General features: G+C 32.3%; 1 protein-coding gene across 1 annotated transcript; it reads left to right on the forward strand.

Annotated features, from left to right (window-relative positions):
- The first annotated feature begins 8,722 nt into the window (after window positions 1-8,722).
- LOC104899501 (cyclin-dependent kinase inhibitor 3) lies at window positions 8,723-12,308 on the forward strand. Its single transcript, XM_057396254.1, has 3 exons — window positions 8,723-9,427; window positions 11,639-11,834; window positions 11,938-12,308. The coding sequence occupies exons 1-3, from the start codon at window positions 9,016-9,018 to the stop codon at window positions 12,005-12,007; spliced, it is 678 nt and encodes a 225-aa protein (XP_057252237.1). The 5' UTR covers window positions 8,723-9,015; the 3' UTR covers window positions 12,008-12,308.
- The last annotated feature ends 504 nt before the right edge of the window (window positions 12,309-12,812 follow it).

A 12,812-nucleotide genomic window follows, 5' to 3' on the forward strand; every position in this document is an offset into this window, starting at 1 on the left:
CTTGGGGATGATAAAAAAGTTCAAAATTCGATTAAGAACATTTGAAATCAAAATACCAAAGTATAAATGTGATCAATATCTATCCTGAGGTCTCAAAACACCAAGATCAATGCATAAACTTCTTTAAAACATCACAATCACATCAACACACATTTAAAACCCTAATTCATACTTTCACCCTAACCCTAGATATGAAACTACTCACTAATCATGGAGTTTAAGCAATTAAACATAAAATCTATGACTAATCTAAGGTTAAACATGATTAAGAATGATTAAACTAAAAAATCACAATTATGAAACTAAGAGAATGAAGATCTAAGAATAACCAAAAGCAAGAACAAACACGAAAAGAATGAAATAAAAACTGAAACTTTAAATTAAATTGAATGAAAAGTACCTTGAATGTAAATGGAATCACGAACTATGATCAATAATCTCAATTCTCAATCGAAACTCAATTGTTTTCTCTCTAGTGTAATTAAACCCTAAAATATTCTCTAAGAACTAGAATAAAACGTAAGTGTTCTTTCCAAAACCAAAATCGTCGTTTAATGAAGCCACGAGCTTCATTTTCCGGAAGCGACGGGTGCGGGAGCACCAAGAAGAGGTGCGAGCGCACCAACATCAGGTGCGGGGCACTTAACTCGTCTGCCTCAAACTTGGACAGTTCAACTTAAAATGAGTATAACTTTTTCGTTTTACATCCAAATCAAGCTTATGACCAGTCGTTGGAAAGATATCGAAACGAGCTTTCACCTCCAACTGGAATTACCTTCATCCAATTTGTGATTAGAAAGTTATATCTATTTGAAGTTCTCTGTTCAAGATTCTATTGTGCAATGTGCTCCTTTGTGCGAGCGAACATGGGGAATGGTGCAAGCGCACCATTTCTCAATGTGTGCTTTGTTTTCATTGCTACCTTTTCCAACTCTACAAATTGTAGCATCTTAGTTGTTTCACCTATATCAAGAACATGGCAAAACAAGGTGAAAGCAAATGTACTAGAAATTCGGTCAAAAATGACTTAAAATCTAGAAAAATGTCACTATAATCAAGTATGATCGAGTGAATGAAATAGAAGGGGAAAGGGAGAAGAACGAGGGAAGAAAGGGGAGAAAGAGGATAAAAATGAGTTAAAAGAAGTCCATAAAGTACGTTTGAAACGCACTTATCATTCCACTATTTGTTTATCTAATAGGTTCCTATAAATTTGGAAATGAGTAAAGTTATTTAACATACCCCTTGGCCCAACCCTCCACCTTACTAGAGTTGGGTTGAAGTATATATATCTAATACTTCATCCATTTTGAAATAAATGAAAAGCTTATCTAAAAAAAATCTCACATAAAAATGTGAAACATTTATTTATTTTAGAACGGTGGAAGTATAAATTTCAACCCAGCTTGTAGAAATAATCATAAAGCTTGAGAATATTATGTATATAGCCTAAACATATTTAATATATGTGACTCGAAATAGTATGTATATAGCCTAAACATATTTCATTTAGGCCCAACTTGAAATATGTTTAAGCTATATATTTATGCCACTCAAAATTCATTTATTCTCATATGTAATATTTTATTATAATGATTGATGTTTAGTGGATACTTTTGAAATTTCAGGGCATCTGGAAAAATGCCCAGAATGCCCACCTGGCTTTGCCGAAAACAGGGGGTTTGGCGCAAAACAAATTGAACTGAGGCTTGTGACATCCCGACCCATGTCTTTGGCCTAATGGTCCACTTTCTTTTGCTAAAGTCAGGTCACGATCACCTCTAGTCCAGTCTAATGTTGCATTTATTATGGGAAAAATAATACTATCTTCGTATTTTTTTATTTGCACTATTTGGTTTTGTGGCACTATTCATCAACCAACTTTGTTAAACTATCTCGCATTATTATATAAGAAAAAACATAGTCAAGTGAGGTCTTATTAGATTCGTCTTAATGCGAGGATTTCAAATATCAAATTTTTTACTTACACCCAATAAGAGATATTAACGTTCAAAGAATCGTCTCGATAAATGTGAAAAAGCAAATGGTGCAACTAAAAAAATACAGAGATAGTAGTTCATTTGATAGGACGTAACAGATAATGTTGTTAGTGGTAATAAATTATAAAAGTAAATATCATATCAAATCCATGATAATGGAACTTCATCTCTAAAAAAATTTGTGTAATGTCCACTAAAATGATAATAGATCGTAATGAGCGTTTATGAAGTAGAAAATTTTGAAATCAACATATACTACCATTAATATCAACACGAATCTCTATTATATAAGCCAAGGGAGGAGGTGTGGTGTCCTCTTTTGAAGTGACTAAAATACCTTTAATGATCTAATTAATGGAATGAAAAAAATTACAAAAGCAAATCATTTAAAAATTCTCATTCCAACTTGCCATTTAAAACAAGTTTAAAATGGTATATGCATTAAATATTTCAATCAAAAATTAAATGGACAAAATATTTATACCTTATAAAAAAAAGATGGCATACATAACGTGCACATGAAAAGTCTGAACATTCACTACCTTTGATACTCTTTAATTCAGTTAAACCAACTCATTATTTTTGTTCTTTCTTTTCAATATTCATTCACAAAAAATTAATGTTAACAATCAGTCACAACCTTTTTATCTTTTTACATTAGCGAATTAATATATCTAAATTCATCTAACTGTTGAATTTTTCACATTTAAATTTAATCATAAATAAATTACGAATGGAGTATCTAATAGAATAACAAATTTTGAAATTAACGCACGCATCGCGTGCATATGAAGGCTAGTTTTAAATAAGAAAGCCCTAGACATAGAGATTATGGCCAATAGTGCGGACCAATCCAGCCCAACCCATCTCTTGGGTCGTTTGGGCTAAGCCCGCGAAAAGCCCGATACAGCCGAACTCGAACCGTGAAATTGGTGAGTGGGCCGTGGGCGAGATTTCTTTTAGCCCACCCCTGCCCAAATAATTATTAAACCAAATTGTGTACATATTAATCAAATTGTATATATTTTAATTAAATGGCATATATTATACTTCAATCAATTTCAAAAATAATAAAATTATTCATTAATATAATAATTCTATATCTTTTGATTAATCTTAAAGGTTTCATGTAACAATAATAAATGATTATATAACTTTGAAAAAAAATATATCATGCTAGTCTGCTTGGCCCACTAACCACCATAACCGCTTCCCAAACGTGAAACACAGATTGGTGTGGGCGATGATTTTCAGCTCGTGAATTATCCCACCCAAACCGTGAATTTCACGATCCCATCCTGTGTGTGAAATCTTAGCCAAGTTCATTAGAACCCACGGGCCAACCCGCGCCCATGGCCATCTATACCTAGACAATACCCGTGTCCCACAAGAAAGAAACTCTGAAAATAAAATCTTATCTTTATTGATTACTATAATTTACAGCTACATTAAAATCTCATCGGGTACGTTTAAAGAGAGTACAAAGATTATTGAAGCTGAAATAATTTAATTCCGTAATATATTTCGTATATAAAGAGATAATGATGAGGATGAGGTAGCACAAAATAAGTAACTATAAATAAATATAATATGATGATAGCATCAAATAAACATGAATATGATAATTTAAGTATTTCAGATTAGTAATATAGGACATGTTTGCTGACGTCATAGGAAGGTGAGATTTGGCGCCAAATATAAGTCCAGCAGAGAAGAAAGGAGAGATAGAGAGAGAGTTTTGGCGCCAAATAATAATAAAAAAGATTCCCTTTTCATTGGGGCAGGCCATATCCTTTATGAAGCCAAGGGGTATTTAGTTCAATCTGGTGAAATAACATTGATTAATGCGCCTAAACATACAAATATGAAAGCAAATAAAGCCCTAAATTCGGCGATAAAGTTAGGATTAGAATTTGTACTATGAGGAACACTATATTTATTTTGTGGATTTCTAGATATTCAGAGTTAAAACCCAGTCCAAAGTTTGTTTGTCATAGATACTTAGTAGACCATAGTCGTATGATTAGGGTTTTTAACTCTTTGGCAAATCAATAAATGATTCTTTTTTATGGGACTTTATATTAAAGACTTGGACTACTACTCAAATTTTTTTGATGATAACAAATTATGAGAGATCAATCTTGATTAAATTGTCACCCGATCATATTGGAACCATGGTTATTCAGGAAAAAGGTGGAGTCCTTTTACTTTATGGGCTCTAACGAGAAATTTAGCGACAATGAGAGACACATAATGATCTGATGCAAGAGTGTAATCTTGTAGGCACAAAAGTTGCTTTAGAACTTCGAGTTATTCCTATGCCAATAAAAACATGTTAAACGACAAGATCCTTTGTTTGAATGTCTTTTCAAGACGAGATTCAGAAAAGGCTAAGAATAGGGTAGCGTGATCCTTATTAAAATGATCAGGTCGTTTCTTTATAGTTTGGGTACTCCATTTCATTAAGAAGATTTGTAAATCATGAAGTACGAGATGGCCCCGCCGTTCAATACGGAATCATGAAATGAAATTGAGGATGAATCAAACCCCAAGAGAGAAGCCATATTAATCCGAAGTTGGTTACAATTCAGCATGAAACTCAGCATCCCGGTCGAGGCCTTGTTTGACAAGAGCATCAGCAACATTTTTTGAAGCCCAATTTTTGTGAATGTTAGTAATGTAAAGACCATTGGTAGGGTTTTTTCCCGATGAAATTCAACATAAAAGTTCAATATTAAGGCTCTCCTGATTTATCATTACAATATTTCACCGCATTTGACGAATCTTATTCAAGGATTAGATGGTGATACTTGATACGATCACTGCTCGTGGAGACTTTATAGCTCCATAAATTGCAAATTTTGCAGCAAGGTTAATTTCCACTGAAGGAATATGGGGGATGAAAACATACACATGAAGTTTCCTTAATATTTTGCAAGAACACCAACAATAAATGATTGATGATTTAAAAGATTAAGCAATGCATAAAGGTCATTGATGTAGACTAAGACCCCAACCTTACTAAAAAGTGAAAGAAAAAATAGAATAGTCCGAGAATAATGAAGGAAACTATGTTTCCATGATAGAAAATCAACTAACTCAACGGGATACCTCGGTGATTGATGCAAACCATACAAAAACTTCTTGATATATAAGACTTCTCTTTTTTTTTTTTAATACAAATTCCAATTTAGCTTATAATGTTTCTGTTTAACTGAGTTGAAAATTTATTTGTTCACGATATTTTAAGGATGTAAATCTTAGCCTTTTGTAATAATATTGGAAAAATGAGTTGATTGAACCCAATTAATATGTCATTTAATGATTTTTTTCAGTGAAATTATCATTGACCTCTATTATTTTTACCAACTTGGTGTTTTGGCCTTGGTTTTATATGGAAAAGACTAAAGAGAGAGCATAAAGTTGGAATAGAAGTAAAAATCATGAAAAGTTAAGCAAAAATTATTAGAAATTAAAAAGGTATAATTTTAATATAAAAGTATACTTAGTCACTAAATGAATTAAACTAGTTACCGAAAGAAATTAACCTAGTCACTATTGGGCTAGTTCTCTTTTTAATATTGAGTTTACCGTTGTCTAAATTTAATTTAAAAGTAAGCAGTCTCTTACAACACAAACTCAAAGTTAAGTTGGGGCATGGTGCACACCGCTTAGATTTATGCTAATTTGTAACAAACAAGTCATACTATGCCAAACTTTAAAACTTTATCGACAATTCTCCAAAATGTTGCATTCACAAACTTGTACTCCCTCTTTTTTTTTTTATCTTTCTCACTTAGAATCTTGACACTATTCATGCATAGAGAGAATCTTCTCAAATGTTCTCAATTTATAAGAAAAAACATAGTCATGTGGGGTCTTGTTTGATTCGTCTCAATAAGTACTTTATTAATATTCAATCGTTATAATTTTTACTAATATATAATGAAAGATATTTAAGTTTTAAAACGTGCATTGGCAAACGTGCAAAGTCAAAGTAGGAATGATAAAAAAAAAACAGAGGGAGTATTTACCTATTCGGTAGTTTTTCATACACAATACTTGCCTTGTAGCCTTTTCCGATTAAAATTCAAATTGTACAATCTAAAGAAAACACTTGCAATAGTTTCATGGGTATGAAAAAATTGAAAATGAATTGTCATTTGTAAATGATGACTAAATTCCCAAGGATAGGATGAGATTTTTTTTTTTTTGTTGAATTGGGAAATTTAGGAAATCCCAACTTGTTAAAAATGAGAATCAGTACCAAAACCTTTTGGAACTAGGAGAGATGTTCTAACACTGAACTATCACTCACTCTCAGATTAGGACCTGATGACACATATGCCATACTAATTCTTTTAGTCCTATATATAAGGCCATTTTATTTTACTATTCAAAATTGTTCTCTTCTTCTTTGTTAGGTGTCATTTAATTTGTTCTTTTTTTAACTATAAAAATTTACTTGATCAAACTGATTACGAGGAGATCTAAGTACTTCCTCTATTTTTTTATGTGATATATTGTTGTACATGGTTTTTATGGCCGGTATTATTTAACCTTTGATGTCTCTTATTTCGTTTAAGTAAAAATTATAAAAATTTGATACTATGAATGTTCACGTCGAGACAAATCTAACAATACTACACATGATTATATTTTTACTTAAAATAATCAAAATAATCGATTAAACTTAGTAGCTTCATATCCAAAATAACAATGCAGCAAATAAAAAAAGTGCAGGGAGTATGTTACAAAATTGTTTACTTGCAGCCTGGCAGGGCAGGATTACTTGGAGAACAATAATTGTAGCTAAACAGCAAAACTAAAGCGGACTTTACACATCTACAAACACATACTAATGTCTAGAATGCCAAGGAGCAATATTAAAAGGTTATTTTGTGGATTAAATAACCCAAATAAGTTAATTTTATGACAAACTCAAGTTCAAATCGAATTAGCGGGTTGGGTTATTTTTTTACTATCTCTTGAAACTATATTCCCATTGCCTCATCTCTTGTGAAGTGCATTAAACATGATTTTAAGGCTCGAGTTCGTGCTAGCATGCCAAGCGAAATTCTATTCCAAGTTTGTATCAGTTTAACGAGTTATAAGTAAATTGTGTTACATAGTCGTGCATATAGTTTTTTATTAAACAATTCACAAAATTGTCTATATGAGATATGACCTCGTTAACATTCGTGAGTTTTTCAGACTCTACATTAATCTATAGAAACAAAACTGTTTACCAAAAAAAACAAAAATATTCAAGAATAATCTAACAAAAAAATCTATCTTTATTTTCCAAATTTTCGGCCACCTAAAAGATCTAATGGGAATAATAATCTTTTACTTCCAAGTTCCAAGTGTTGCATTAAAAATAAACTACTAGGCACCAGCTCTTTTTTGTTTTATCAAATAGAGTCCATTTTTGGAGAGACGGACTCACGTTAGTGTTAACGTGAGACCGCTGATGTCATGCTGACATTACGCGCGTGCATCAAACTAGCAGTAGAATTAGTTAAGCGCTTGCACCTATTAGTTATGCTAGCCTTAAATTGATTCTGGATGAATTAGTTAAGCGTTGAAGTATATTAGTTAGTCGTTGGAGTATATTAGTTAGTCACTGGAGTATATTAGTTAAACGCTGAAGAATATTAGTTAAGCGCTGAAGTATATTAGTTATATCATAAAAATCAAATTATAATGCATTTTATTGGCCATAACTTCAATATCACGCATAAATAATTATGTCTTTCTCAAAAAAAAAAAAAGAGTAATGCACTAATTCTATCATAAACCCTCCAAAACAAACCCATCATGCTATTCTTCAATAAGTCAGACAACAAAGAATTGCAACAAACCAAACTAGGGCAAACATCACCATCTTTAATACACAAAAACACATTAACAACTTCAATCAAGAAACCCTTTTTTATTTTTTTTACAAACATTGATCACTATATCAAAGAAGAACAACCAAAATTGAGAAAGAAAACAAATATTGATGAATACCCAATTGAGAATGTGACCAGTTGAAGAAACCCATAAGTTTAGTTGGATCAAAAAACTAATTATGATGAAAAACAAATTGAATAATATATCGATTTAGCTATTTAGTGATGTTTGAAAAACCCATTGAAATTTCCCAGTTATTGTGTTTGAGAAGTGTTGATATTTCTTCAACATTTTTGCCATTGGAGAGATTCAAGGTGGGAAATTGCAGGAGATTTTTTTTTTTACAGGAGCAGGAGATAATATGAGTTTTGTGCGTTTTCTGTGTAAAAAACAATAATAACTAAATACCCAAAGATCATAACTATTTATCAGAAAACAGTAACTAATAGCCAGAATCACAATTATCAACCACAAAATCATAAATGAAGGCATTGGAGGAAAAACAGACTCGTCTTACGTTACTGTTAATGTGAGACGGTCTTTTATAAGACTTTGCGTATCAAATATTCAAATGTTTACCTCCCACCTAAAAAGCTCACAATTTTATCCTTACGACCTTTTTAAAAAATAAAAGATAACGCGGTAAACCTTTGTAATTATCTTAACAAATTTCTTTTAAAAAATTTCCTCAAGAAAGAAAAAAAAAAATCAAAGGAGGGAATTCTCAAATACAAATAGCAAACACGTGAAAGTCACGTGCAAACTAACCCCAAATATTCTTAATTCCCCCATAACTCATTACTTATTCACCAAAATGCCGTGACAAAAACCAATAATGTGTGCCGCTGTTTCTCCGTAATACCCCTCCTTTTATTTTCCCCCAAATTTCTTCAACCCTAATTTTCTCTTTTTCTCTCTCTATCTCTTTCTTTCTTCCTCATTATATACAAATTCCTCCTCATCCCGCTCATTTTCCTCCTCTTCTTAATTAAAAAAAAAAACTCCAAATTCTCTCTCCTCCAAATTTTCTCTCTCTTTTTCTTTCTTTGTTTCCCTCCTCTTTTTTCTCTTCAAATTTGGTGAAATTACATCAAACCCACAAAACCCAAAAAAAATCATGGGAAAATACATGAAAAAAGGGAAGATCACAGGAGATGTTGCAGTGATGGAAATCCCACAAACAACTTCTTTAGGTGTTCGTACTAGGGCTCGAACCCTCGCTCTTCAACCAAACCCTGAACTTTCTTATCTTCAACTTCGAAGTCGTAGGCTTGAAAAACCCCCTTTTCAACCTAAACAAGATGTGGGTAGTAATAATAATAAAAACCCTAATTTTGAAACTCAGAGACCGAGTTCTAAGGTTCGAGTTAACTCGGCTTCTCCCTCTAACAATCTTGAGGGGCGTTTTCGTCATTTTGATGATGTGGGTCGATGTCATGTTGCTGATATCGAGGAATTTCATGATCTGGGTGCTTTTGAACCTTCCTTTGGAGAGAACAATTTTGATTTTGATTCAAGAGAAAGGTTTGGTTTTTTCTTCTCTTTTTTACCCATTTTTAATTTTTTTATCCCATTTTTCTGCAATTTTTTTAATATTTTATTTTACTGATATTGGGTTCTTTGATTTTTTCTTTTTAATTTCTGGGGTTTCTTGTAATTTTTGGTTTGTGGTTGTTTGTTTGTTGAAAGAGAGTTTTTTTTTGTCTGAGAAAAAAAAAAGAATTAAATTATTGAGTGGACTAAAAAAAAGGAGCTGTCTTTATTTGTATAATTTAAACCCACCTTTCTTTCTCAAAAGATGAATATTGAAAACAACACTGGTTGTTCATGTGTGACATCTGTCAATTTATCAAGTTTGATCTAGAAATGTGTTTAATTTTCTAGTTATTGGAACTCATCAAAAGTTCTCCTTTGATAAATTTTTTTCTTTAGGAAAAGAAAAATAAAGAAGAAATAAAGGATGAGAAAAGCATACTTTGTTTTTTTTTTTTTTTTTTTTTTTTTTTGCGTGTGTGTGCGCGAGGGGGTTATATCTAAAAAGTAAATATTTCTAAGAAAAAAGAGGAAAAAAGAAGTAATTTTTGAGGGTTTTTTGTTTTACTAGTTTATGGTATAAAAAGCATCTTAAAGTGCTTCAAAGGTGGGGCAAAAAGGGGAATATTTTTGGCTCAATCATATAGTACTTCATGAGTTATGTCACTTGGACTAGCATCTAAGTTTTAGGCAACTATATTTGTGAATATAAAAGTTTCTTCACAATTTGAAGCTTTTGGTTACTACCTTAATATAGAACCTTAGCTAGGTAGTTGTTGTTTGTTTCACTTAGGAAAGCCACAATTCATCATCTTAAGCTATATTCTGTAGTTTTTTTAATTGCAATTTGTTGGGAGTTCATAATTTAACTTAAGTGTTGACTATTAAGGCCTTGTTCACTCCACTTGAATGAAACTTACTTTTTCCAATTTTCTGTTGTTTACTGATTTTCTTATTGAGCTGGGTTTACTGTTACTGAATTAAACTTATTTTCAATGTATATTTTGATTTCAAGATGAGCTTAAACAGTGCCTAAGTTTTTTCACTTAATTGAGATTAGGAAATAAAGCTTCTTTTGCAGTGTTTGTTACACATGTAAGTTTTGAACCATTATGAAGCAGGAGTTTGAAAGAGGAGAGTTTCTGTTGAACAGTTGAAATTCCCGTTTTATTGCTTGCCAACCAAATCAACACAGGAAATGTGATTCTAGGAAGGTCTCTTTTTGTATGTGTGTTCCATTTTAAAATGATATATTGGTCATGGGCCAAACTCTTGGATGCCAAATAAAATCCAAGAATATCTCCTCTCGAAAGCAACTTATGCTTTTAGTTGTTCCTGTTCATTGAATGCATCCATCTTCAACTTATCTGTTTCTTTCTACTATTTCTTTTATAAAAAGCCAAAGGTTTTCTGACCTTTGTCACCCGTGACTGCTCTTTTCCTTGACATCTAAGAATCTAAAATACTACTCTTTTTAGTTTTTCGCTTCTTTCTAGTGCTAACATTTTGTTTAAGGTAGGGAAATATGTCTCCGAGGACGGTGGATAAACCTGTCCATAGATGGTGATTGATCTTGTACGTCGTTGTTGTGCAGGATAGTAGAAATTTTATCGCCGCTTGCCTTGGTAGAATTACTGAATAATATTTTGTAGTTTATGAGGGATCTTGGCTAGTTTAGTTGGTAAAGTCTTGAAGGATTGTGTAGACCTGTAATGATTATTGAAGTGTTAGATTGCATGTATTTGCTGCTCATATATTTTGCTATGAATGCTATGCTGAATCATGTCATTTTTGATTGGTTTTTATACTGAATGATTCATTGTGTAGGAAGAAGTTCTAGAGTGGTTGGTAATAAAGTTTGGAGTTAAAGATTGAAATGAGAACAAAGATCACTAATGACTTGTCGGCAATCACTCTTTCTGCCATGTGTTTTTGGTTCAAAATGAACCGACTTACAGTTGGGGGACCATATAATATAATGAGCCAAATCTGAAAACGTACTTATGGGCTTACTCCAATGTTAACTCTCATCTTTTAATGAGATAGAATTAGCCAACAATAGTAGGCTATCTGCTTTTCTATATGTAATTCACTGTTGATCTGTAAGGCTATGTCCTTCAATTATTTGCATGAACTTGTTCATTTCTCGAGAACATACTATTCAAAACCTAATTTTTTTTTTCCTTTTCTATTTGTAACTACAGGAGCACCCGAGAGCACTCCTTGCAGCTTGATTAGAGATGCAGACACCATCGGAACGCCTGGATCAACTACTAGACCGACATGCTCGACTGCAGCAAACAGAAGAACTCGAAATATGCATCGAGCTATCCCGACAAACCGGGAAATGGAGGAGTTCTTTGCCGGCGTTGAACATCACCAGCAGAAGCTATTCGTTGAGAAGTATAAATCTGTCTTTTCAACATGTTTCTTCGAGAGTATACTTTTTCGGCTAAGCTATGGTGGCATAATCCTTAATGTGGTTGATTTTCTTATGTTTGTGCAGATACAACTACGATATCATGAATGATATGCCTCTCCCAGGACGTTATGAGTGGGTAAGAGTAGACAATTAGGAGGGAGATTCTGCAGAAGCAAATGCACAATTCTTACAAGAAACTATGGAAAAGAAAAAAAAAAAGAAAAGAATATGTGTAACCTGTGATTTGTAACATAAGTGCAGCTGACTAAATGTAGCCTAACCCTCTTCTTTATTAGGTAGCTTAGCAGACTGATTTTAGCTTTCGAGATCCAAACAGGGATAAAAATGATTTCTGGTAGGTTAGAGTTTAGTTTATGATGGTTTTGCTTTGCTTATGCCATTGTAATTTGATAATGGATGTCATTAATATTGTTCCTAAAACAAGTTTAGTATTAGTCATTGAGTAACTAATTCTTTTTACTGCTTTCATGTGTTTGGTTACTGAATATGCCGAAATATTTCGCAAAAAGTACGACAGCTTACTAAAATTTAGCTTTACTGGTTGTGAACTTGTGATCATATATGGCTTATAGTTCTTTTTGCCAAAACTGCATTATTAAAGTTTGACTTGATTTGCGTTTATTTAGTATGATCTTAAATCTCCTAGTGGATGTTAATTTTGTTAAATGAGATTACAATGATACAAGAAGTCTTATCATAATTAGTAATGACCAATTAACTAATTGGTATAAAGTTCTTACCTCTTTGCCATATCTTTTTTAAAGTAATATAGTTATGTCATGTCATCTCTTAAGCAAAACTTAAGGCATTGTTCGGTGATCTATTTAGAATTTTGTATTGACTCTTTTCAAAAAAGTTTATATGAAGGGTTGAACCTCCAACCACTTGCTAAGAAAGTGAATGTCCAACCGCCAAGATATAGGCTATGTTCAGTTCAC

Source organism: Beta vulgaris, chromosome 7 (genome assembly GCF_026745355.1).
Source record: "Beta vulgaris subsp. vulgaris cultivar EL10 chromosome 7, EL10.2, whole genome shotgun sequence".
In the NCBI taxonomy this organism is placed as follows: domain Eukaryota; kingdom Viridiplantae; phylum Streptophyta; class Magnoliopsida; order Caryophyllales; family Amaranthaceae; genus Beta; species Beta vulgaris.

Excerpts from the sequence above, each read along its gene's own strand:
- LOC104899501 (XM_057396254.1), top strand. The coding sequence starts at position 9,016 with ATGGGAAAATACATGAAAAAAGGGAAGATCACAGGAGATGTTGCAGTG. Across the intron at positions 9,428-11,638 it reads TGATTCAAGAGAAAGGTTTG|CACCCGAGAGCACTCCTTGC; the intron begins GTTTTTTCTTCT and ends TAACTACAGGAG. Across the intron at positions 11,835-11,937 it reads CAGAAGCTATTCGTTGAGAA|ATACAACTACGATATCATGA; the intron begins GTATAAATCTGT and ends ATGTTTGTGCAG.